Source organism: Corvus hawaiiensis, chromosome 26, assembly GCF_020740725.1.
Source record: "Corvus hawaiiensis isolate bCorHaw1 chromosome 26, bCorHaw1.pri.cur, whole genome shotgun sequence".
In the NCBI taxonomy this organism is placed as follows: Eukaryota; Metazoa; Chordata; class Aves; order Passeriformes; family Corvidae; genus Corvus; species Corvus hawaiiensis.
The window spans coordinates 44,548,273-44,574,426 of record NC_063238.1 but is presented as its reverse complement, the minus strand read 5'-3'; the positions used below and the strand labels follow the sequence as shown (position 1 = coordinate 44,574,426).

General features: G+C 52.2%; 5 protein-coding genes across 7 annotated transcripts; all 5 read left to right on the top strand.

Annotated features, from left to right (window-relative positions):
- The first annotated feature begins 230 nt into the window (after positions 1–230).
- LOC125317051 (feather beta keratin-like) lies at positions 231–24,462 on the top strand. Of its 3 annotated transcripts, none has more exons than XM_048286654.1 (2): positions 231–262; positions 23,956–24,462. In XM_048286654.1, exon 2 carries the CDS (start codon positions 23,975–23,977, stop codon positions 24,290–24,292), a length of 318 nt encoding a protein of 105 aa, XP_048142611.1. In that variant the 5' UTR covers positions 231–262; positions 23,956–23,974; the 3' UTR covers positions 24,293–24,462. The 3 variants fall into 3 exon arrangements, with proteins under 3 accessions (XP_048142611.1, XP_048142610.1, XP_048142608.1); XM_048286653.1 differs by lacking the exon at positions 231–262 and adding an exon at positions 21,116–21,151; XM_048286651.1 differs by lacking the exon at positions 231–262 and adding an exon at positions 23,725–23,760 and having other exon boundaries at positions 23,955–24,462.
- Positions 13,157–13,760, top strand: LOC125317056 (feather beta keratin-like). The gene is made up of 2 exons (XM_048286658.1): positions 13,157–13,192; positions 13,366–13,760. Exon 2 carries the CDS (start codon positions 13,386–13,388, stop codon positions 13,698–13,700), a length of 315 nt encoding a protein of 104 aa, XP_048142615.1. The 5' UTR covers positions 13,157–13,192; positions 13,366–13,385; the 3' UTR covers positions 13,701–13,760.
- On the top strand, positions 15,463–16,073 carry LOC125317024 (feather beta keratin-like). The gene is made up of 2 exons (XM_048286612.1): positions 15,463–15,485; positions 15,680–16,073. The coding sequence occupies exon 2, from the start codon at positions 15,700–15,702 to the stop codon at positions 16,033–16,035; it is 336 nt and encodes a 111-aa protein (XP_048142569.1). The 5' UTR covers positions 15,463–15,485; positions 15,680–15,699; the 3' UTR covers positions 16,036–16,073.
- On the top strand, positions 17,952–21,868 carry LOC125317049 (feather beta keratin-like). Its single transcript, XM_048286649.1, has 2 exons — positions 17,952–17,998; positions 21,349–21,868. Exon 2 carries the CDS (start codon positions 21,369–21,371, stop codon positions 21,690–21,692), a length of 324 nt encoding a protein of 107 aa, XP_048142606.1. The 5' UTR covers positions 17,952–17,998; positions 21,349–21,368; the 3' UTR covers positions 21,693–21,868.
- LOC125317027 (feather beta keratin-like) lies at positions 18,200–18,611 on the top strand. Its single transcript, XM_048286618.1, has one exon. The coding sequence runs from the start codon at positions 18,214–18,216 to the stop codon at positions 18,547–18,549; it is 336 nt and encodes a 111-aa protein (XP_048142575.1). The 5' UTR covers positions 18,200–18,213; the 3' UTR covers positions 18,550–18,611.
- Positions 24,463–26,154: the final 1,692 nt, after the last annotated feature.

Sequence of the window (26,154 nt, the reverse complement as noted above, 5' to 3'; positions counted from 1 at the left end):
ACTTTCATTTCAAAGCTGAAGGTCATATGGACACGGCATCAAGAGCAGGACATCAAACTGCCAAATTGAGGGGAAGGAAAACACTCCCCAGCTCATGACTCACCAGACTCGGCAGGCCAAGAGCTGCGGCCTCCAAAATGCCCCAAGGCCATGGGACAAGGCTGTCCCACCCCTCCACAACCAGCATAAAAGCCGGCCCAGAGCCTCTCTCCCTCACACACTTCTCCTCACGCCTTCTCCTTCTGCTCCTGCTGACAACAGGGTGAGTCTCAAGCCCCCTGACCCTCCTGCTCCTGCACTCCCTAACCCCTCTCTGCCAGCATTCTTGGCCCCAGCCTCAGCAGCCCTCACGCCTCCCCACAGCCCCACAACAGCCTCCACACTACCTCACCCTCCTGCATCACCGCCCCTCACACCCCCACACCCCTGCCCTGCCTCACTCCCCTCTCTCTCTTCCAGGGATCCTCCACACCACACCCATGGCCTGCTACGACCGCTGCCGCCCCTGCGGACCCACCCCGCTGGCCAACAGCTGCAACGAGCCCTGTGCCCTGCAATGCCAGGACTCCCACGTTGTCATCAACCCTTCCCCTGTGCTGGTCACCCTGCCAGGACCCATCATGACCTCCTTCCCCCAGAACACCGCTGTCGGATCCACCTCCTCAGCTGCTCTTGGCAGTGAACTCAGTGCCCAGGGACAGCCCGTCTCTGGTGGATTTGGTGGCTTTGGCTACGGCCTTGGCTATGGCTATGGGCTTGGAGGCCTGGGCTGTTACGGCAGAAGGGGTGGCTACATCTGCTAAGGGCTCTCAGCACCACTCCTGACCCCACCAGCTCAGTGCTCTGGCAACAGCTCCCACAAGTAAAGCAGGAGATGGTTGCCCTAACTGCACCGCTGATCAACTTCCTTCAAATTCTTTCTCCTTTCTCTTCAGTTTTTTTTTTGCCTCAATAAAGCTCTGTTGCATCAAAGCCTTAGATGCTTCCTCTGGTTTTGAATTCCAGTGGTCTCATATCCTCACCCAACACAATGGCAGGAATGAACAGGCCATTGGGGTGGATGGCGGAGAGGCAAAACACCTTCCTTAGTAAAGATGTCACCATCAGTACCAACCAGGATCAGCAAGGGATGTAAGGGAGGCGTGGGACGACCTTCCAGAGCATGACACAAGCCCATCACCTGATACATCAAAGGCTTTGACACATCAATGCTCTCCTGTGCATGTCTCTGGCAAAGCCACTCCATGGCAGCACATACTTGACAAAGTCTCCTCCCAGCAGGACCCTCTAACCCTCACTGCAAACAGAAAAACAACATCATCCACTTGGACAGGAACCCTGGGGAACCCTCAAGCAAGACAAGGATTTCCAGGACCAGGAACAGTTCAGGTCTGGATCATCAAGGACAGACACTCCACCACCTCTTCCCATCTCTGACTACCCTCACAATGAAAAGTTCTTGCCTTTTGTGCCCATGGAATTCCATCTGTTTTCACTTTCTGCCCTTGCCCTCTTTTCCCTCATGCTTGCATTGCTGAGATCAGCCAGGCTCCCTCAACTTCATCCCCTGCAAACAGGAATTTGCACACACTGATGATGCCCCCCTGTCCAGCCTTTTCTCCTGGGAGTCCCATGTATCTCAATCCTCTGTGAAAGATTCTCCAGCCCTTACTTTATCTTGGTGGCCTTGCAGTGGTCTTGGGCTTCCTCTCCTGGGGAGCCCAGAAGTGCCTGCACACACCCACCTGAATATTGAGGATGTTGATCAGTGTTGGCTCCATGGATAAGACTCTTGACCTACTTCCCTTGAGACTTGACTGCACCTGGACTTTGGATCGCAAGGCTCTTGGTCCAGAACGTTACACATTATATAAACATAACAGTTGACTTCAGTGATCACTTACATGACCTGTACATTCTGAGATAGTCTGGGATGATGCCATAGGAGACACTGTAAAAACCCTTGGTAAAAGCTGGAGGTAAACACCAGCCATGTCTCTCCCATCATCCACAGTTAGCTGTTCTTCTCTGTAGGTAACACAGAGGTCACTAATACAGGATTTTGCCTTCCAAAATTCATGCTAACTTCTCATTATCTTCTTCTCTGACCTGCTCTTGGCAGTGCTTTGCAGAAGAAAAAAATTGTCCCATCCTTGTCTGCAGGAACAAGGTCTCTGGAAAGCCATGGACAAGGTGGGAGGGAGTAAAAGTACTGGAACGGGCAGGTCCTAATGTCTGGCACAGCCGCAAAGGCCAGACACGCCTGGCAGGGTGAAGAGGGCCCCTCTTCACAAAACACCCACAAACTAAATCACACAGGTGCCAAAGGGTGACCTCACTGATGACACCCATATTTTTCCTAAGCTTTTGTTGTTTATTCTGGTTTCTCTGATGCCCATCTTCAATGAAAACCTTCCCAAACACCAACTCTCACTTTAACGCTGCCACCAAGGTCAGATGGACACCGACTCAAGGGCAGGATATGGAGTTGTACAGTTGCTAGAAGGAAAACATTCCTCACCTCATGAATCGCAAGGCTGGGCCAGGCAAAACTGATGATTTCCATTCAGGTACCTTGAAAGAGTTACAAGGTTACTCTCTTTTTCTGAAAATTTAACATATCCAGTTCCTTCAACTGCTCCTCACATGTCTTCTTCTTCTTATCCTTCACTGGCTGCCATGAACAAGCACAAGACTTTGGGGAGCATGGGAGGCTTCCCAAAATACCTAAATGGGATTGCCTGCCCATCTCCAGTGTGTGGATACAAATATTGCTGCTAGCAAGATTTTTTCCCGCTTCTTTCCAGTCCCGTGAGATACTTTTCTCTCTCACAGAAGATATTTGTAGACTTCTATAGAATAGGAACACCTGCGGCCTTGCAAAGCCTTGTTTATAGTACAGTAGAAAAATATTTTGACAACGAATGTTTTAGGAATTTAGCCAATCACCCCAAGGGATGGCTGATCCTTTGGCCAATTGGATTATGAAGAAAAAAGTCTATAAAAGAGTTGTAAAATAGTTAAATAAATCAATCTTGCTGCACAACTCCTGCCTGTTGGATCTCTCTTTGCCTCCCTACCACTGCGGGACACCATGATACCAGTGGGAAAAGCCTGGCATATAGACAGGTTTGGAAAGTTGGAAACATGGAAAGGAGGGAGAGAATGAAATGGAAGGGGACAGCCCACACCCCCAGAAGAGCTGCAAAGCCCAGACCAGCCTGATGTGGCTCTGGGGAAATGAGGCACCTCTTCACAAGACAGCAACAAACCACAGCACACAGGGCGATCTCACTGATGACATCTCATCTCTACAAAGCTTTCATCATGACTTCAAACGCTCCTTGAAAAACATCATCATCATCAGGTTTGATCACTGAAACTCACACATTAAAGTTGCCATCAAGGTCAGATGGACACAGCTTCAAGAGCAGGACATGACACTGAAGAGTTGCGAGAAGGAAAACACTCCCAACATCATCACTCACCAGGCTGGGCCAGGAAAGAGCTGCTGCCTGCAAAATGCCCCAAGGCCATGGGACAAGGCTGTCCCGCCCCTCCACAACCAGCATAAAAGCCGGCCCAACGCCTCTCTCCCTCACACACTTCTCACACCTTCTCCTTCTGCTCCTACAGACAACTAGGTGACCTTCAAGACCCTGACCCTCCTGCTCCAGGCCCCCTGGCCCTCTCTGCCAGCACACTCAGGCCCCAGCCTCAGCAGCCTTCACACCTCCCCACAGCCCCACAACAACCTCCACACTCCGTCACCCTCCTGCATCACTGCCCCTCGCACTCCCACACCCCTGCCCTGCCACACACCCCTCTCTCTTCCAGGAAACCTCCACACCACAGCCATGGCCTGCTACAACCGCTGCCAGCCCTGCGGACCCACCCCGCTGGCCAACAGCTGCAACGAGCCCTGTGCCCTGCAATGCCAGGACTCCCACGTTGTCATCAACCCTTCCCCTGTGCTGGTCACCCTGCCAGGACCCATCATGACCTCCTCCCCCCAGAACACCGCTGTCGGATCCACCTCCTTGGCTGCTCTCGGCAGTGAACTCAGTGTGCAGGGACAGCCCATCTCTGGTGGATTTGGTGGCTTTGGCTACGGCCGTGGCCTTGGCTATGGGCTGGGAGGCCTGGGCTGCTATGGCAGAAGGGGTGGCTACATCTGCTAAGGACCCTTGGCACCACCCCTGACACCAGCCATCCACTCCCTGGAGCACATCTCAGGCATTGAGAACGCCTCTCTGAGCCAAGCCTCTCAAACTAGCTCCGAGCTTCCAGCTCCTGCCCTCAGGACACCAAGCAAGGCAGCAGCCAAAGGGCCGGCCCAGGCTGCCTGCAAGCATGGCCCATCTCCCTTCCTCTTCTCCCACTGCCTGCTCTGCATCGCCCCTTTGGCTCTGTCCAGTCCCCTCTGCTGCAAACCCCTTCTCCCAAGCCAGAGACCATTGGGCACCTCTGCTGGGCTGCTCCCAGTGTGGGGCAAGAAGCCATTGATGCTCTGGCCAAACCTACTGCAAGCAAAGGACCTTGGCTGATGATTGCCCTACCTGCACCTCGGACCAGCTCCTTTCTAGTGGATGCTCATGACCTTTCACTGTTCTTTCGCCTCAATAAAATTCTCTTGTCTCACAGCCTGAGATGTCTCCTCTTCCCTCACGGGCACACACTGGCACACTTTACTCTTCCGGTTTATCCCATAAAGTCTTCACTTTCTTGATACCAGGTCTGGCTACACTAATGCAGGTCCATCCCTACTGCTGATACAAGCCCCTCCTGGGCGGTGTGTTCACATTGTCTGGACACCATTTACTCCAGCCCCACATCCTCTTCCATGACGATCTCCATATCAGCTCAAGTAGGTCCATAGCATCCTTATTTTCAGGTCCCAGAATTGAAAGCACAACTCCAGTCTCACCAGAGCAGAGTAGAGGGTCAGAATCACCCCCTCACCTCTTGCCCTTGCTGTGGGGATGAGCCCAGGACATGGGGGGGTTTTTCTTCAGCACATTCACATGGCTGGGTCACATCCAGTTCTTCATCCAACAACATCCCAAGTCCTTCTCTGCGGGCATACTCTCAATCAACTCATCACCAAGCCAATATCCATTACTGACATTGCTCTGATCCAGATGCAGGATCTTGCACTTTGTCCTGTTGACCTTCATGAGCTTCACACCAGCCCCTCTACCCAGCCCATCCAGAACCCTCTGGATGCCATTCCTAGCCTCAGACCATCAACCTCACCACTCACCTTGGTGTCACCCCAATCTTCCCAAGGGGGGCACTCAAACCCACTCTCCATGTCCCTGGAAAAGATGGGAAGTTATAATGGTTCCAGCATGAGTCTGTGGGTCACCACTCATCCCTGTTCTTCACACAGGGGCATGGAGACATTGACCACAACTCTTTGAGTGAGACCATCCTGCCCATTTCTTATCCACCAACAAGTCCAACCATCAAGTCCACATCTCTCCAGGTTACAGACAAGGATGTTGTCTGCAACAGGAACAAAAGGTTTGCACAAGTCCAGCTACATGATACTGGTCCCTCTTCCCTCATCCACCCATGCTGGAACCAATACCAACTCACCAATCTGTTGCCAAGGTCAGATGGACACTGCCTCTAGAGCATGACATGGAATTTCAGAGCTGTGGGAAGCAAAACACTCCCCTCCCAACCTCACGACTCACCAGGCTGTGCAAGGCAACAGCTTCTGCCTGGAAAACGTCCCAATGTGATGGGCCAAGGCTATCCCAAACGTTCAGCCCCGCATCATCCTCAAGGCTGTACTCTTGATCTTCTCCAGCAGAGTCTTCTCCTCCTTATTTCCAGTAACTCAGAGATGAACAGAGTTCACCAGTATAACCAGTGAGTAGCAGAGGGGCAGAATCTCCTGCAACTGGATTGGAGAAATCACAAATATGCAGGATGCAGGCAGGGTGATGTGAGGGCATTGAGAGCAGCCCCAAGGAGGAGCACTTGGAGTGTTGGTAGATGATGAATTGGATGTGTCCCAGCCATGTGCGCTCGCCAACCAGAAACCCTCCATGTCCTGGGTTCATCCCCACAGCGTGGGCAGGACAAGAGAGAGGGGGAACCTCACCATCTCCTCTCTTATACTAAGACCAGAGTTCTGTGTTGAACTCTGAGCCCCCAAAGACAAGGAAGACATGGAACCTGCTTGAGTGGATCTGTAGATGGACCTGGAAGATGATGAGAGTCAGGAAGTTATACTGGTTCCAGGATGAGTCTGTGGGTCACCACTCATCCCTGTTCTCCATACAGGAACATGGAGCTGTTGGTGTCCAGCCAAAGTAAACACGCCACCCAGACGGGCTTGTATCAGAGGCAGGGATAGGCCTGCATTAGTGTATCCAGGCCTGTGATTCAGTAGCTGAAGGGTTTGTGTGATGATGCACTGGAAGAGCAAATTGTGCCAGTTGGTAGTAGAATGGGGAAACATTTCCTAAAAGAGGTACTGGTGCACTTTCTCACCCACCCCAGTGGGTGAACCCTAACCCTAACCCTAACCCAATCCTGGCTTATTGCTGAGTGAGATTAGAAGAGTCTTCAGGGAAGAAAGAAGAAGGAGTCATCTTAAAATATGATGCAGGAAAACTTTATTGAGTTAGAACACAGAAAGGTCATGAACAGCAAATGGAAGGGAGCCAGGCTGAGGTGCAAGTAGAGTGGCCATCAGCCAAGGTCCTTTGGTTACAAGAGGTTTTGCCAGATCATCAATGCCTTCCAGCCCCACAGTGGGTGGTTGGTGTTAAGGGTGGTGCTGAGGGCCCTTAGCAGATGTAGCCGCCCCTTCTGCCATAGCAGCCCAGGCCTCCCAGCCCATAGCCATAGCCAAGGCCGAAGCCAAATCCACCAGAGATGGGCTGTCCCTGGGCACTGAGTTCACTGCCAAGAGCAGCCGAGGAGGTGGATCCGACAGCGGTGTTCTGGGGGAAGGAGGTCATGATGGGTCCTGGCAGGGTGACCAGCACAGGAGAAGGGTTGATGACAACGTGGGAGTCCTGGCATTGCAGGGCACAGGGCTCGTTGCAGCTGTTGGCCAGCGGGGTGGGTCCGCAGGGCTGGCAGCGGTTGTAGCAGGCCATGGCTGTGGTGTGGAGGGTCCCTGGAAGAGAGAGGGGAGTGAGGCAGGGCCAGGGTGTGAGGGGCTGTGATGCAGGAGGGTGAGGGAGTGTGGAGTCTGTTGTGGGGCTGTGGGGAGGCGTGAGGGCTGCTGAGGCTGGGGCCAAGTGTGCTGGAAGAGAGGGTCCAGGAGGGCAGGAGCAGGAGGGTCAGGGGCTTGAGACTCACCTTGTCTTCAGCACAGGAAGAGAAGGCGTGAGGAGAAGTGTGTGAGGGAGAGAGGCACTGGGCCGATTTTATGCTGGTCGTGGAGGGGCGGGACAGCCTTGTCCCATGGCCTTGTGGCATTTTGCAGGCAGCAGCTCTTTCGTGGCCCAGGATCGTGAGTCATGAGGTGGGGAGTGCTCTCCTTCGTGAATTCTGCAATTCCATGTCCTGCTCTTCTGTTTGTGTCCATCTGACCTTGGCAGCAACTTTTAATTGGGTGCTGGTAATAGACGGGGATTTGATTGTTCAGTGTATGTCAGGAAGGGCTGAATCAACAACCAGTACCCAAAAAAGGTACAATGTCATCAGTGAGGTCATTTTGTGGCACTCATGTGCTGTGGTTTGTGGGTGCCTTGTGATGACTGGGCTCCTCTTCCATGCCAATGGATGTCCATCAGGCATTGCATTGCACCCAGGAATGCCAAGGGAGGTGTTGATGTCCTGGGGAGGTCACTCTGGAAGAGTTTGGAAAGGTCACGGTACCTGGGAGCAGTTCCGGATAGAGGAAAGAGAGCTCATGACCTTGTGTCTTGAATGGGATCAAGAGAGAAGATCTGGAAAACGAGAGGCTGTTCAGGCTGAACTTGTTCCACTGTTATGGTCTATTTGTATTTTGGAATTTACATGACAGTATACTGTGACATGTAAAGAGTATTCCTTGACCTCATTCAGAAATCCAACAAACGCGGCCCGATCCCTTTTTTCCCTGGTTGGCCTGTGACATCAATTACTGTTTTCCGCGTTCAAGCCACAAGTTTTCATAACTTATAACTTGTAAGTCTTAATGTGTTGTTCCTGTGACAACAACATTAATTACTAACGGAGAACCAGTGAGTTCCTCTTCCCTTCTTTGTCATGGTGCAGCTGTTCCTCTGTGGAATTGTGCAATTTCACGTTCTTCTCCTGAGGCCGTCTCCATCTGACCTTGGTGGTAGGTTTTAGTTGTGAGAATTAGAGACCAATGTGCTGTTGTTGATTGTGCGTGTCACGACACATAGAAGATTCAATCACAGCTTAGGAGAATTGGGCTGTCATCACTGAGGTCATGCCATGACATATGTACAAAATGGTCCATTTTGCATCCTTGCCTCCTGACTCAAGGAACTCCCAGCTTCTCCTCATCTTAAGGATATCCCAGTCCTGTCAGTGTCGTGGTCTCCCCGCACCGGTCTTGGTCAACCATGCCCATGTCCTTGTTCCTCTGTGGAGCCCCACCAGTGGTGGGGAACAGGAGGGTCATCTCCCTCAACCTGCTTGTATTTCTTTTCCCAATCCTGTCAGGGTAACTGCTGGAGCTTTTCTCTGCAAAGTATACAGGGCCACCTTACGATCAATTTATGAAATTTCAGCCCAGAACACCAAACATGTCCCGGGCAGCATAGAAAGAGGTGTAGCCAGGAGGAATGGCTGAGGAACCAACTGATGACATGAGACAACACCCAAATTCCGATAGGCTTTGTTTGCACCTTCTACATTCAAGAAAAAAACAGTACCAATCCATTGGCCTCTATTTCTCTGAATTAAAATCTGCGGCCAAGGTCAGATGGACACGGACTCAAGGGAATTGCACAATTGCAGGGAGGAAAACACTCCCCAAATCATGACTCACCAGGCTGGGCAGGCCAAGAGCTGCTGCCTGCAAAACGCCCTAAAGCCATGGGACAAGGTTGTCCCGACCCTCCACAACCAGCATAAAAGCCAGCCCAGTGCCTCTCTCCCTCACACACTTCTCCTCACGCCTTCTCCTCCAGCTCCTGCTGACAACAAGGTGAGTCTCAAGCCCCTGATCCTCCTGCTTCTGCACCCCTGGCCCCTCTCTGCCAGCACACTCGGCCCCAGCCTCAGAAGCCCTCACGCCTCCCCACAGCCCCACAACAGACTCCACACTCCCCACATCCCTCCCGCATCACCGCCCCTCACACTCCCACACCCTGGCCCTGCCTCACTCCCCTCTCTCTTCCAGGGACCCTCCACACCACACCCATGGCCTGCTACGACCTCTGCCGACCCTGTGGACCCACCCCGCTGGCCAACAGCTGCAACGAGCCCTGTGCCCTGCAATGCCAGGACTCCCACGTTGTCATCAACCCTTCCCCTGTGCTGGTCACCCTGCCAGGACCCATCATGACCTCCTTCCCCCAGAACACCGCCGTCGGATCCACCTCCTCAGCTGCTATTGGTAGTGAACTCAGTGCCCAGGGACAGCCCATCTCTGGTGGATTTGGTGGCTTTGGCTATGGCCTTGGCTATGGCCGTGGCTTTGGCTATGGGCTGGGAGGCCTGGGCTGCTATGGCAAAAGGGGTGGCTACATCTGCTAAGGGCCCTCAGCACCACCTCTGACATCACCAGCTCGGGGCTCTGGCAACAGCTCCCACAAGCAAAGCACCTTGGTTGATGGTCGCCCTACTTGCACCTCACATTGTATTCCTTCCACTTTTTTCTCCTGCCTCTTCATTCCTTTGCCTCAGTAAAGTTTTTCTGCATCAAAGCCTGAGACTCCTCGTCTTGTTTTTTTATTCCCATGGCCTCACATCCTTACTCAGCACATTCCACAGCTCAACAGGACATTGGGGTACATGGAACAGACGAACAACACCTTTCCTCACAAATATGTAAAAAGAAGTAATAACAAAGTCTGGCACGGGAAGCAGAGGAGGGGACACCCTCCAGAACATGTCACACTCACCTTACCTGATACACCAAAGCCTTGGACACGTTAATGCTCTCCTGGGTACAGCTCTGGTAAATCTTTCCATGCCAGCACACACTTGATAAACTCTCTTCCCACCAGTACTCTTGAACCCTTCCAGCAAAAAGAGTCACAAAATCTTCTGCTTGAGCAGAAACTCTGGAGTGCAAGTGCTTCAACTGCCCTGCTCAAGCAAGAGCAGGAATTCCAGAACCATGGACAGTTCAGGTTTGGCTCTCCCAGGACAGCGACTCCACCACCACCAACTCTTTCACTCTGTGGCCACCACCACAGTGAAAGATTCTTGCCTTCTTTGCCCAGGGAATTCCATCTGTTTTCACTTGCCCCCAAGGCCTCTTGTCCTGCAAGTGTGCACTGCTGAGAACAGCCGGGCTCCTTCACTTCATTCCCTGCCATCAGGGATTTGCACACACTGATGACACGCCCCCATCCACCCTCATCTCCTGGGAGTCCCAGCATCCTCAGCCTCTCCTCTATGAAAGATTCTCCAGCCCCTTTGGAGTCTTGTTGTCCTGAGATGGTCTGGATTCACTACATCTACTTCATTTTCACCCTGAGGAGCCCAGAACTGCCCACAACACCTCCCATGGGACCTCAGCAGTGCTGAGCAGACCACATAAGCCACTTCTCCCTGCTTGGTCATAACACTTTTCCCAATACTACCCTGGATATATGGGGTCCCTTTTCCCACACAGGGACACCTCCTGGTCCTTTCCTTCTCAGTCAGAACCACAAAGGCTTTTTCTCAAAATAAAACTATTGTTCCAGCAGAAACCTAGACATTCCTTCCTACCCAGGAAGACTCCTCCCAAGAAAAAGCACTTGGCAGCTGCCCTTACAGAACGCCATCGGATGTCCAGCACCTGTCAGGTTTTCAGTGTTGGCCCAGTGGATCCAACTCCTGGGCTACAGCACTGGAGCCTGGCTTCCAGCTGGACTTTGGGACACTGACCACAAGCCTCCGGGTCCAGCCCTTCAGACCTTTCTCAGTCCACTACGCTGGGCACTGGCACAACCTGGACTTGCCTGGCTTGTTGGGGACCATGCAATGCTCTCCTCCAAAAACCCTGGGCGACCTCCAAATCCTCTTTCTGACAATCACAAGTGGCCTCATCTGTTGGCACACAGCCTCCATAAAGGTCCAAAAGGGCCCGGATATCAAAAGCTTAAAAGCAAGAGGAGCACCAAGACACCCACAGAGCAGTCTACAGAAAAGGTCAGGTCTAGTGCCAAGCTTGGGCAGGTGGGAGCAATGTGACGAGGGATGAAATGTGAGGGAAGAGGCAACACCTCCAGTACAGCTGCAAATCCCAGAGCAGCCTGACAGGGCTGGGAGGGAATCTCCTCTTCAAAACTGTCTTGGGGTGACTTCATGATGTGTATCCCATATCGCTGCTCTATGCCCAGAAATTAATTCTTGTACCTTTCTATGCCTTTAAACTGAGCCTTAGAGGAGGAAAGAAAAACTGAGCAAAACTTTTTCAAAGCAGTTTGCAGCTTGTTCAAGGTCACACAGAGATAGCAACTTTTTTTCAGCTGCGGCAGGGGAGGGAGGAGGCACCCGGTTTGCTGCTTCCCTGTCAGCTTCTGGCCAGTTTCAGCTTCTTTATCTCCAAAGGGAGACTGAGAGTTGAACTTTCTTTCCTTCCCTGGAATTTTGGATTTTTTCCCTTTTTCTGTGGTCTGCTTCAATATCAGAACACATCGGGAGGACTTTCCACCAAGCACAGAGGGCCTGGCGCTGGGCCAGGCCCCAGCCCTGAGGAGACCAAAGGGAGGACTCTAACACTTTCCCAGGTATTTTCTCCACAGTCAAAGATTTTATCATTTAGCATTATTTTCCTTTTCCCGTGTGTTTGTTAAAATAAATAGTTTTCATCTCCTTCACTTTCCTTCACAGAAAATTTATTCTTTCCTGAACCTGGTGGGGGAGGGGTGGTGACCTGCCTTCTCTCAGAGGATATATTTCTAAATTTGGCCAAACCGACACAAAAACACATCCACAAACCACAATACATGAATGTCATGCAGTGGCCTCACCCATGACAACCCCACCTCTCCAATGCTTTGGTTGTTTATTCAGCCCTCCCTGACACTCAACTTCCATGCAAACCCTCCCAAATACCAACACACACCTTAAAAGCAGCTGCCAAGATTAGAAGGAAAAGGAGTCAAGAGCAGGACATGGAATCATAGAATTCCATAAAGAAACACCCACGTCATGACAGAAAAGGAAAGAGGGGCTTGCTGACCATGAGTTAGTAATTATTGGGTTTTGCTAACAGGAACAAAATATTAAGACTTCCAAGTCATACCTTGTGGCTTGAATGTGGAATAAGTGAAGTCATGTCACAGAACAACTTGGGAAAAAAAGGGATCAGGCCAGGTTTATTGTTTGTTTCTTGATTTCTGAATGAGGTCAGGAAATACTTATTCGGCAGAGTACTTTGTCATGCAAAGTTGAGAAATCCAAATGGACAATAACAACGGAGCAAGTACAGCCTGAACAGCTTCTACTTTTCCAGATCCTCTCCCTTGACCCCATTCAAGACACAAGGGGATGAACTGTCTTTCATCGTTCAGGAACTGCTCCCAGGCACCGTGACCTTTCCAAGCAATTGCAGAGTGACCTCCCCAAGACATCAGCAGCTCCCTCAGCATTCCTGGGTGCAACACAATGACTGATGGACATCCATTGGCACAGAAGAGGAGCCCAGTCATCACAAGGCAACCACAAACCACAGCACACCAGTGCCATGAAATGACCTCACTGATGACATCGCAATTCTCTGGAGCTCTGGTTGTTTATTCAGTCCTCCCTGACACACATTGAACAATCCAATCCTCCCAAAGGCAACCTCTCACTTTAAAGGTGCCACCAAGGTCAGATGGACTCAGGGGGAGGACATGGAATCGCAGAATTGCAGGAAGGAAAATACTCCCCAGCTCATGACTCACCAGGCTGGGCCAGCCAAGAGCTGCAGCCTGCAAAATGTCCCAAGGCAAAGGGACAAGGCTGTCCCGCCCCTCCATGACCAGCATAAAAGCCAGCTCAGTGCCTCTCTCCCTCACACGCTTCTCCTCACGCCTTCTGCTTCTCCTGTGCTGACAACCAGGTGAGCCTCAAGCCCCTGACCCTCCTGCTCCTGCACCCCCAGGCCCCTCTCTGCCAGCACACTCAGCCCCAGTCTCAGCAGCCCTCACGCCTCCCCACAGCCCCACAACAGCCTCCACACTCCCCCTCAAACCCCCATGACCCTGCCCTGCCTCACTCCCCTCTCTCTTCCAGGGACCCTCCACACCACACCCATGGCCTGCTACGACCTCTGCCGACCCTGTGGACCCACCCTGCTGGCCAACAGCTGCAACGAGCCCTGTGCCCTGCAATGCCAGGACTCCAGCATTGTCATCCAGCCTTCCTCTGTGCTGGTCACCCTGCCAGGACCCATCATGACCTCCTTCCCCCAGAACACCGCCGTCGGATCCACCTCCTCGGCTGCTGTTGGTAGTGAACTCAGTGCCCAGGGACAGCCCATCTCTGGTGGGTTTGGCTTTGGCCTTGGCTATGGCTATGGGCTGGGAGGCCTGGGCTGCTATGGCAGAAGGGGTGGCTACATCTGCTAAGGGCTCTCAGTACCAGCCCTGACACCACCAGCTTGGTGCTCTGGCAAAAGCTCCCGCAAGCAAAGCACCTTGGCTGATGGTCGCCCTACTTCTACCTCACACCAGATCCCTTCCACTTGTTTCTCTTGTCTTTTCCATGGTTTGCCTCAATAAAGATTTCCTGCATCAAACCTGAGCTGTCTCCTCATCTTTCTGAATTCCGATGGTCTCACCTCCTCCCCCAGCACAATGCCAGAAATAAACAAACCATTGGGGTGAATGGAAAGGGGGCTCAACACCTTTCTTAGAAAATATGAGACCGTGAGTAACAATCAAGACTGGCATGGGAAGCAGGGATTGAGGGGTGACACAAGCCCATCACCTACTGTACCAAAGTCTTTGACACAAGAAATTTCTCTTGCTCATGGCTCTCTCAAAGTGTCTCTGTGCCAGGACACACTCGAAAATCTCTCTTCCCAGCAGGACACTCTAACCTTCCCAAATAATAAAATAGGAACCTCATCCACTTAGGCAGGAACTCTGGAGTTCAATTGGTTCATTCTCTTCTGCTTGATCAGAGTCAGCTAAAGCCAGGTTTCCAGGACCTTGGACAGTTCAGTGTTGGATCTCTCAGGACAGACTCCACCACCTTCTTTTACTCTGGGACAAAACTCACACTGAAAAAGGCTTTTCTGCCTTGCCCATGGAATTCCATCTGTTTTCACTTGTGCCCAAGGCCTCTTGTCCTCCACATGTGCACTGCTAAGAACTGCTGGGCTGCCTCGACTTCATTCTCTGCCATCAGGAATTTGCACACACTGATGACACCCCCTTGTCGATCCGTGTCTCCTGGGAGTCTCAGCTCTCACAGTCTCTCCTCTAGGAATGATCCTCCAGACCCTTTGGAATCTTACTGGCCCTGAACTGCTTTTCTTTCACTAAATCTACTTCATTTACACATGGCAAGCCCAGAACTGTTCAGAACACCTCACGTGGGACCTCACCAATGTTCAGGAGACACCCAGAGTCACCTCCCATGGCCTCATCACAACACTTCTCCCCAGTCCTGATCTGGAGACCGGGGGTCCCTTTTCCCACAATGGTACAGGGACAACTCCTGCTCCATTCATAAGATATGAAACTTTACGGCTTGAATACAGAATAAGTGAATTGAAGTCACAGACCAGCCTTGGTAAAAAAGGAATCGGACACCATTAGTTGTTTGTTTTTTGAATCTCTTAATGATGTCAAGAAATACACTTAAAATGAAATGGTTCATTGTCATGTAATTTTCACAAATCCAAATGGACCATAAAAATGAAACAAATCCATCCTGACCAGTACCTGGCTTTCCAGTTCCTCTCTCTTGATCTCATTCAAGACAAAAGGGGATGAGCTGAGTCCTCACACGGCACCCACAAACCACAGCACACAAATGCCGCAATATGACCTCACTGAAGACATCGCACATCTCCTGGGCTCTGGTTGTTTATTCAGCCCTCCCTGACACACACGGAACAATCAAAAGCTCCCAGAGACCAACTCTCACTTTAAAGCTGCCTCCAAGGACAGATGGACATGTTTCAAGAGTAGGACATGACACTGCCAAATTGTGGGAACGAAAACGCTCCCAAACTGAGGACTTACGAGACTCAGCCAACCAAGAGCTGCTGCCTAAAGATGCCCCAAGAGCAGGAGACAAGGCTGTCCCATCTCTCTAGGACCAGCATAAAAAACTGGCCCAGTGCTTCTCTCCCTCACACGCTTCTCCTCACACCTTCTCCTCCTTCTCCTGCTGACAACCAGGTGAGCATCAAGTCCCTGACCCTCCTCCTCCGGCACGCCTTGGCTCCTCTCTGCCAGCACGCTCGATCCCAGCCTCAGCAGCCCTCACGCCTCCCCACAGCCCCACAACAGCCTCCACACTCCCTCACCCTCCTGCATCACCGCCCCTCACACCCCCACACCCCTGCCCTGCCTCACTCCTCTCTCTCTTCCAGGGACCCTCCATACCACAGCCATGGCCTGCTACAACCGCTGCCAGCCCTGCGGACCCACCCCGCTGGCCAACAGCTGCAACGAGCCCTGTGCCCTGCAATGCCAGGACTCCCACGTTGTCATCAACCCTTCCCCCATGCTGATCACCCTGCCAGGACCCATCATGACCTCCTTCCCCCAGAACACCGCTGTCGGATCCACCTCCTCGGCTGCTCTTGGCAGTGAACTCAGTGCCCAGGGACAGCCCATCTCTGGTGGATTTGGTGGCTTTGGCTATGGCCTTGGCTATGGCCGTGGATTTGGCTATGGGCTGGGTGGCCTGGGCTGCTATGGCAGAAGGGGTGGCTACATCTGCTAAGGACCCTCAGCACCAGCGCTGACACCACCAGCTTGGTGCTCGGGCAACAGCTCCCACAAGGAAAGCATCTCAGCTGATGGTCACTCTACTTGCATGTCACACCAGATTCCTTCCACTGTCTGCTCCTGTCTCTTCATTCCTTCTGCCTAATAAAGTTCTCTTGCATCCCAACACAACAGATCTCTCCTTTTTTTCTTCCAGTAGTCTCACAATCTCACTTTACACAAACCAGGGCTGCACAGACTCTCAGGGAAGGTGGAAAAGAACCACAAAAATTGTCATAGCAAAGATGGCCCCTCCAATACAAACACAGAAAGCCAGGGGGAAACACAGGGGTGGGAAATTCCAGAACAAGTCACAAGCCCATCACTTGCTGCAACAAAGGCTTTGACATAACAATGCCTTGCTCAGTGTTCTGGCAAAGTCACTCTGTGCATAATTCCCTTACTCCTGTCTTGTCTCTATTTCTAGGAGGCCTCTCAAGGCATCAAGCACACACTTGACAATCTCTCTTTCCAGAGGGACTCTCAAACCCTCCAAAAAAGCAGTTAACGACATCATCAACTTTTAGAGAAACTCAGGAGTGCAAGTGCTTCCATCCCCTCTGTTTAAGCAGGCCTACCCAGAGAAGGATGTCCAGGAGCATGGCCATTGGGCATGGATCTCCCAGGACAGAGACTGCTCCACCTCTTCCACTTTGTCACCACCCTCACACTGAAAAAGGATTCTCTGCTCTGCCCATGAAATGCCACCTGTTTTCATTCATGCCCTTGCCCTCTTTTTTTTTACATGTGCTGAGAACAGCCAGGCTGCCTTGACTTTGTTTCCTGCCATCAGAGATTTGCACACATTTATGACATTCCCCTGTCCATCCTTGTCTCCTGAGAGTCCTGAGAGCTCTCCAGCCTCTCTAGGAAAGACTCTCCAACACTTGCATTATCCATGTGGTCCAGAACTGATCTTGTTTCACTAAATCCATGGGCTTCTTTCCCAGGGTAGGCCAGAACTGCTCGCACCAACCCACATTATTGTTGAGGAGGCTGAACAGCATTGGCTCCAGGAACACAACTCTTGAGCCAGCATCACTTGAGACTTGATTTCATCTGGACTTTGGATCACAAGCCTCCTGGCCCAGCCTGTTAAATATTTGATAAATAATAGCAGTTCACCTCACTGACCGTTTACACCACCTGTACATTCTTGGATAGTTTGGAATGATGCAGTAGGAGACAGTGTCAAAGACAATGCTAAGAGGTGGAGGTAAACACAAGCCATGGCTCTCGCATCATTAACAATAAGATTTTCTTCTCTGTAGGTAACACAGAAGTCACTAAGATACAATTTTGCCCTCCAAAATCAACTCTAACCGCTCCTTTTCACCTTCTTGTCCAACCTGCACTGACAATGCTTTCCAGGTGAAAATAATTGTCCCATCCTTGTCTGCAGGAACAAGGTCCCTGGAAAGGTGTTTACAAAGGAAAAGGGAAAAAATGCACTGGCAGGGCAGGTCCCAATACCTGGCAGAGCTGCAAAGCCCAGACTAGCCTGACAGGGCTGTGAGGAAAACAGGCCTCTCTTCTAAATGCAACCACAACCAGTGGCAGAGGGTGACCGATGACACCCCACCCCTTCAAAGCTTGGGTCGCTTCTTCAAACTGCCCCGACATGCCTCCTCAGCAAAAGAATATTTCTCTAATACTCCCACTTAAAAGCAGCCGCGAAGGTCAGACGAGCACGGTCTCAAGAGCAGGACATCAAACTGCACAGATGTGGGAAGGAAAACACTCCCTGCCTGAAGATTCACCAGTCTGGGCCAGGCAAAAGCTGCTGCCTGAGAAATGCCCCAAGGGCATCGGCCGAGGCTGGCCCGCCCCTCCACAACCAGCATAAAAGCCGACTCAGGGCCTGTCTCCCTCACACACTTCTCCTCACACCTTCTCCTTCTACTCCTGCTCAAAACCAGGTGAGTCTCAAGTACCTGACCCTCCTGCTCCTGCACCCCTGGCACCTCTCTTCCAGCATGCTCGGCCCCAGCCTCAGCAGCCCTTACACCTCCCCACAGCCCCACAACAGCCTCCACACTCCCTCACCCTCCTGCATCACTGCCCCTCACACCCCCACACCCCCCTGCCCTGTCTCTATCCTCCCTCTCTTCCAGGGACCCTCCACACCACACCCATGGCCTGCTACAACCTCTGCCAGCCCTGCGGACCCACCCCGCTGGCCAACAGCTGCAATGAGCCCTGTGCCCGCCAGTGCCAGGACTCCAGCGTCATCACCAACCCTTCCCCGGTGCTGGTCACCCTGCCAGGACCCATCATGACCTCCTTCCCCCAGAACACCGCTGTTGGATCCACCTCCTCGGCTGCCGTGGGCACTGAACTCAGTGTGCAGGGACAGCCCATCTCTGGTGGATTTGGTGGCTTTGGCTACGGCCTTGGCTACGGCCGTGGATTTGGCTATGGGCTGGGAGGCCTGGGCTGCTATGGCAGAAGGGGCGGCTACATCTGCTAAGGGCCCTCAGCACCAGCCCTGACACCACCAGCTCAGTGCTGTGGCAACAGCTCCTGCAAGCAAAGCACCTCGACTGATGGTACCCTTATTGTACCTCACACCATCTCCCTTCCACTTGTTTCTCCTGCCTTATACTTCTTTTGCCTCAATAAAGTATCCTTGTAACATAGCCTGAGACGTCTCCTCCTCCTTTGTTCTACCAGAGCTCTTGCAGTTTCACCTAGCACAAAGTCAGGAGTCAACAGCCCATCAGTGTGGGTGCAAAAGGGGCCACAAGACCTCTCCTGGGATATCTGTCAACAGCAGAACCATCCACTGGGTTTCCAGAATAGAGCTCAAGCCCTTCCTTTTCCCAAAGCCTTGGACACACCAATGCACTTGTGCCCATATCTCCAACACAACCTCTCCATGGCAGCAAACATTTGTCCAACTCCTCTCCACCGGGAATCTCTGAACATGCCAGCGCTGGAATCCAGGAGTGCACAAGGAACCTGGGGGAATCAATTAGTTCAAGCTGACCTGGTGCCCAGACAAAGTAACCAGCCTTCCATCAGCTGCTCCTCACAGAAATGGTTCTGTAGATTCTTCACCAACATCCTTGTTCTTTGGACATCCTCGAGCACCTCAATATCTTTCTTGCTCTGAGGAGCCTAAAACTGAGCTCAGATTCAGGGTGTGGCCTCACCAGTATCCAATACAGTGGGACAGTCACTGCCATGGACTTGCTGGCCCCACTATAGGTGATAAAAGCCAGGATGCTATTGGTTTTCATGGCCATCTGGGGACACATTGGACCATGTGCAACAACCTGTCGACCAGCACTCCCAGATCCTTTTCCCACAGGCAGCTTTCTAGTCACTCCTTCCCAAGCCTGGAGATTTAAGTATTTACTACATTCCAAGTAAAAATCATCCACAGCCTTTCCCTCATTTACTGAGGAGGTCACATCATCACCTCAGGTGATGAGGTTGGTCAAGAAGGATCTGACTTTGCTAAACTCAGGCTGGCTGGGCCTGATCACCTGGTTGTCCTGCAGGGGCCATTAAATACTCTCAAGATGATCTGCTCCAGCAGCTTCTGCAGCACTGGCCTCAGACTGATAGGCCTGGAGTTGCCCAGACTCTTCTTCTGGCCCTTCTTCTAGGGGAGAATCCCATTTGCAAGCCTCCATCAACTGGGACCTCCCCAGTCAGCCAGGACTGCTGGCAAAGAATAGCAAGTGGCTTGAGAGCAGTTCCACCAGCTCCCTCAGAGCCCTTGGGTGTATCCATTCAGTGCCACAGACAAGTCTATCACTGACCATTCTCATTGGATTGGGAGGGCTTCATTCTGCTCCTTGGTGAGGAACTTTCTCCCTCAGCAGGACTCTGTGCCCATCCCAGGAAGCACAATCACACCAAAGGGAATCACTAGTGCTCAAGGAACCTCTTGGACGTGACCAAAGACTCATCGTAGAATGGTTTGGCTTGGAAAGGACCTTGCGGACTCTCTCATTCCAGCCCCTGCCGTGGACAAAGACATCTTCCACTATCCCAGGTTGCTCCAAGCCCTGGCCAACCCAGCCTCAAACACTACCGGGGTTGCGGCAGTGACAGCTTCTCTGGGCAACCTGTGCCAGGGCCTCATCCCCCACACAGGGAAGAATTTCCTCCCAGTATCCCATCTAACCCTACCCTCCGGCAGTGGGAAGAAATTTCCCCTTGTCCCATCCCCCTCTGTTTATGTAGGAGATCGTGGAATCCAACCCAACCTGCTCAAGCAGGAACTGCTCAACAAGGCTGCCCATGACCACGTAAACTCAAGGTTTAGTAACTCAAGGCCATTTTCACTTGTGCCATCACTTGCTAAAAGGGAGAAAAGAGCAACAAGAGTCTCGCAAAAGAACTTTTCAGAAAGCTGTGGAGAGAGAGAAGATCTCTCCTCTGGCTGCTTTGTCTGCATCTAAAAATCCACAGATCATACAACCACTACTCAAAAGTCTTGTTCTCCAGATCCCTCAGCAGCTGTTCCTTGAACGTGTCATACCAGAAACACCAGGGTGTCAAAGCCAGAGCAGAAGCAATGAGAAAGGCCGGTCAGAAGGACAGGTCTGGCCACCTGGTGGTGATGTGGGGAGGAATGACCATGATGGAAGGATCAACTCCTCACACATGGCAGAGCTGCAAAGCCCAGACCAGTCGGACAAGGATGCAATAGAATGGGGCCCATTCATACAACACACCCACAAACCAAACCACACAAGAGCAACAGGATGGCCACTCTGATGACACCGCTAAGTTATTGTTGTCTATTCTGCATTCTCTGACATGCATCTTCCATGCAAATCCTGCCAAATAAAAAACTTTCATTTCAAAGCTGAAGGTCATATGGACACGGCATCAAGAGCAGGACATCAAACTGCCAAATTGAGGGGAAGGAAAACACTCCCCAGCTCATGACTCACCAGACTCGGCAGGCCAAGAGCTGCGGCCTCCAAAATGCCCCAAGGCCATGGGACAAGGCTGTCCCACCCCTCCACAACCAGCATAAAAGCCGGCCCAGAGCCTCTCTCCCTCACACACTTCTCCTCACACCTTCTCCTTCTGCTCCTGCTGACAACAGGGTGAGTCTCAAGCCCCCTGACCCTCCTGCTCCTGCACTCCCTAACCCCTCTCTGCCAGCATTCTTGGCCCCAGCCTCAGCAGCCCTCACACCTCCCCAAAGCCCCACAACAGCCTCCACACTCCCTCACCCTCCTGCATCACTGCCCCTCACACCCCCACACCCCTGCCCTGCCTCACTCTCCTCTCTCTCTTCCAGGGATCCTCCACACCACACCCATGGCCTGCTACGACCTCTGCCGCCCCTGCGGACCCACCCCGCTGGCCAACAGCTGCAACGAGCCCTGTGCCCTGCAATGCCAGGACTCCCACGTTGTCATCAACCCTTCCCCTGTGCTGGTCACCCTGCCAGGACCCATCATGACCTCCTTCCCCCAGAACACTGCCGTCGGATCCACCTCCTCAGCTGCTCTTGGCAGTGAACTCAGTGCCCAGGGACAGCCCGTCTCTGGTGGATTTGGTGGCTTTGGCTACGGCCTTGGCTATGGCTATGGGCTTGGAGGCCTGGGCTGTTACGGCAGAAGGGGTGGCTACATCTGCTAAGGGCTCTCAGCACCACTCCTGACCCCACCAGCTCAGTGCTCTGGCAACAGCTCCCACAAGTAAAGCAGGAGATGGTTGCCCTAACTGCACCGCTGATCAACTTCCTTCAAATTCTTTCTCCTTTCTCTTCAGTTTTTTTTTTTGCCTCAATAAAGCTCTGTTGCATCAAAGCCTTAGATGCTTCCTCTGGTTTTGAATTCCAGTGGTCTCATATCCTCACCCAACACAATGGCAGGAATGAACAGGCCATTGGGGTGGATGGCGGAGAGGCAAAACACCTTCCTTAGTAAAGATGTCACCATCAGTACCAACCAGGATCAGCAAGGGATGTAAGGGAGGCGTGGGACGACCTTCCAGAGCATGACACAAGCCCATCACCTGATACATCAAAGGCTTTGACACATCAATGCTCTCCTGTGCATGTCTCTGGCAAAGCCACTCCATGGCAGCACATACTTGACAAAGTCTCCTCCCAGCAGGACCCTCTAACCCTCACTGCAAACAGAAAAACAACATCATCCACTTGGACAGGAACCCTGGGGAACCCTCAAGCAAGACAAGGATTTCCAGGACCAGGAACAGTTCAGGTCTGGATCATCAAGGACAGACACTCCACCACCTCTTCCCATCTCTGACTACCCTCACAATGAAAAGTTCTTGCCTTTTGTGCCCATGGAATTCCATCTGTTTTCACTTTCTGCCCTTGCCCTCTTTTCCCTCATGCTTGCATTGCTGAGATCAGCCAGGCTCCCTCAACTTCATCCCCTGCAAACAGGAATTTGCACACACTGATGATGCCCCCCTGTCCAGCCTTTTCTCCTGGGAGTCCCATGTATCTCAATCCTCTGTGAAAGATTCTCCAGCCCTTACTTTATCTTGGTGGCCTTGCAGTGGTCTTGGGCTTCCTCCCCTGGGATGCCCAGAAGTGCCTGCACACACCCACCTGAATATTGAGGATGTTGATCAGTGTTGGCTCCATGGATAAGACTCTTGACCTACTTCCCTTGAGACTTGACTGCACCTGGACTTCGGATCGCAAGGCTCTTGGTCCAGAACGTTACACATTATATAAACATAGCAGTTGACTTCAGTGATCACTTACATGACCTGTACATTCTGAGATAGTCTGGGATGATGCCATAGGAGACACTGTAAAAACCCTTGGTAAAAGCTGGAGGTAAACACCAGCCATGTCTCTCCCATCATCCACAGTTAGCTGTTCTTCTCTGTAGGTAACACAAAGGTCACTAATTCAGGATTTTGCCTTCCAAAATTCATGCTAACTTCTCATTATCTTCTTCTCTGACCTGCTCTTGGCAGTGCTTTGCAGAAGAAAAAAATTGTCCCATCCTTGTCTGCAGGAACAAGGTCTCTGGAAAGCCATGGACAAGGTGGGAGGGAGTAAAAGTACTGGAACGGGCAGGTCCTAATGTCTGGCACAGCCGCAAAGGCCAGACATGCCTGGCAGGGTGAAGAGGGCCCCTCTTAACAACACACCCACAAACTAAATCACACAGGTGCCAAAGGGTGACCACACTGATGACACCCATATTTTTCTTAAGTTTTTGTTGTTTATTCTGGTTTCTCTGATGCCCATCTTCAATGAAAACCTTCCCAAACACCAACTCTCACTTTAAATCTGCCACCAAGGTCAGATGGACACGGAGGCACCTCTTCACAAAACACCAACATACCACAGCACATAGGGCGATCTCACTAATGACACCCCATCTCCACAAAGCTTTCATCATGACTTCAAGGCTCCTTGAAAAACATCATCATCACCAGGTTTGGTCACTGAAACTCACACATTAAAGCTGCAATCAAGGTCAGATGGACACAGCCTCAAGAGAAGGACAAGACACTGAAGAGTTGCGAGAAGGAAAACACTCCCAACATCATCACTCACCAGGCTGCGCCACGAAACAGCTGCTGCCCGCAAAATGCCCCAAGGCCATGGGACAAGGCTGTCCCGCCCCTCCACAACCAGCATAAAAGCCAGCCCAGTGCCTCTCTCCCTCACACACTTCTCCTCACACCTTCTCCTTCTGCTCCTGCTTACAACCAGGTGAGCATCAAGCCCCTGACACTCCTGCTCCGGCACCCCCTGACCCCTCTCTGCCAGCACGCTCGGCCCCAGCCTCAGCAGCCCTCACGCCTCCCCACAGCCCCACAACAGCCTCCACACTCCCTCACCCTCCTGCATCACCGCCCCTCACACCCCCACACCCCGGCCCTGCCTCACTCCTCTCTCTCTTCCAGGGACCCTCCATACCACACCCATGGCCTGCTACAACCGCTGCCAGCCCTGCGGACCCACCCCGCTGGCCAACAGCTGCAACGAGCCCTGTGCCCTGCAATGCCAGGACTCCCACGTTGTCATCAACCCTTCCCCCGTGCTGATCACCCTGCCGGGACCCATCATGACCTCCTTCCCCCAGAACACCGCTGTCGGATCCACCTCCTCAGCTGCTGTTGGCAGTGAACTCAGTGCCCAGGGACAGCCCATCTCTGGAGGCTTTGGTGGCTTTGGCTATGGCCTTGGCTATGGGCTGGGAGGCCTGGGCTGCTATGGCAGAAGGGGTGGCTACATCTGCTAAGGGCTCTCAGCACCAGCCCTGACACCACCAGCTCGGTGCCCTGGCAACAGCTCCTGCAAGCAAAACACATCAGCTGATGCTTGCTAGACTTGCACCTCAGACCAGCTCTTTTCAAAGTCTTTCTCTTCTCTCTTCATTCTTTTGTCTCAATAAAGCTCTGTTGCATCAAAGCCTTACACGCCTCCTCTTCTTTTGGAATTCGGCCTCACATCCTCACCCGGATTTCCAGGGCCGGAAATGAACAGGCCATTGGGGTGGATGCAAAAGGGCACAACACATTTCTTAGGAAATCTGTCCCTAAGAGTAACCACCAAGACTGGCACGGGAAACAGGGGAGAGGGGGGACCTTCCAGAACATGACCCAAGCCCATCACTTGCTATACCAAAGCCTTTGACACATCAATGCTCTCTTGCCCATCAACGGTTCTGCGTAAATCTCTCCATGCCAGCACACACCTGACAGAATCTCTTCCCAGCAGCAATCTCAAGCCCTCCCAGCAAAGAGGGGGATTATATCATCCACTTAGGCAGGATCTCTGCAGTGCCAGTGCCTCCATCCCCTCTGCTCAAGCAGGCCCAACAAGAGCAGGATTTCCAGATCCATGGACTGCTCAGGTTTGGATCTCCCAGGGCACACACCTCTTCAACTTTGTGTCCACCCTCACCTTGAAAAATGCTTGCATTCTTTGCCACGGAATTCCATCTGGTTTCCCTTATGCCCTTGTGCTCTTGTCCTTTATGGCTGCACTGCTGAGAACAGCGGGGCTCCTTCACTGCATTCTCTGCCATCAGGGACTTGCACACACTGATGACACCCCCATCCATCCTCGTCTCCTGGGAGTCCCAGCTTTCTCAGGCTACGCTCCAGGAAAGATTCTCCAGCCCCCTTAGAATCTTGGTGGCCCTGAACTGGTCTAGTTTCAAGAAGTCCAGGAGCTTCTTCCAAGAAGTTTCTGAAAACTCTCCTTAACACTGGTGATGCCTTTTTAAGTACGGGTTGATTGAGACCTTGTGGTCCCTTTGTTCTCCACCAGCACCACAGGGTCCTGCTCAGCCAAGCTGCTACCCACTCTCTCAGCCCACACCATGACCTGGAGCCCAGTGCTATTCCTGCCCAGATGCGGAACTTCACATTTCCTCCTCCTGAACTTCAGGAGATTCCTTTAACCCTCAGTCTCCACGTCCCTCTCACTCGCGGCACAACCATCCATTGCCTCAGCCGCTCCATCATCTGCCAACTCTCTGAGGGGCCAACAATCCCACTGCCCATGTCGTTGGTGAGAATGTTGAACAGGCTTGGCCTCATGGATATGATTCCGCACCTACTTCCCTTGAGACTTGGCTCCCTCTGGACTTTATGCCACTGATCAGCAGCCTCTGGGCACAGCCCCTCAGCCACTCACAGCCCACTCACTGCACTCTCAGGAAATCCAGGCTTGCTCGGCTGCTCTGGGAGTGGACAATGGCAAGGAGCCTCAAAGCCTTCACAAAAGGGTTGACTTCAAGAGCAGTACCAGCTCTCTCCTCATGCCCACAGGGACAGAGCTGACACAGAGCTCAGACAAGCACCATTTCCTCCAGGGAAATCCTCCAAGAGGAGTGGCCTCAGCACCGGACACTTGACACAACTCAAGACAACAAAGACCTGGCTCACCTCTCCCCTTCGGCTGCTCCCATCTACCCTCACCTCCCTTGAACACGTGACACCAACATCCATGGAATCAGTTCAGCTGAAAAAGACGCTTGACATTGAGTCCAACTGTAAACCAAGCTTTGTGGAGGCCACCAATCTTAGAAACATTTTATTTGGAGAAGACCCAAATGTAAACTATCATCCAGTCCAACCCTTCCCCCATCACTTC

Coding starts and splice junctions, on each gene's coding strand:
- LOC125317056 (XM_048286658.1), top strand. CDS start 13,386: ATGGCCTGCTACGACCTCTGCCGACCCTGTGGACCCACCCTGCTGGCC.
- LOC125317051 (XM_048286654.1), top strand. CDS start 23,975: ATGGCCTGCTACAACCGCTGCCAGCCCTGCGGACCCACCCCGCTGGCC.
- LOC125317049 (XM_048286649.1), top strand. CDS start 21,369: ATGGCCTGCTACGACCTCTGCCGCCCCTGCGGACCCACCCCGCTGGCC.
- LOC125317027 (XM_048286618.1), top strand. CDS start 18,214: ATGGCCTGCTACAACCTCTGCCAGCCCTGCGGACCCACCCCGCTGGCC.
- LOC125317024 (XM_048286612.1), top strand. CDS start 15,700: ATGGCCTGCTACAACCGCTGCCAGCCCTGCGGACCCACCCCGCTGGCC.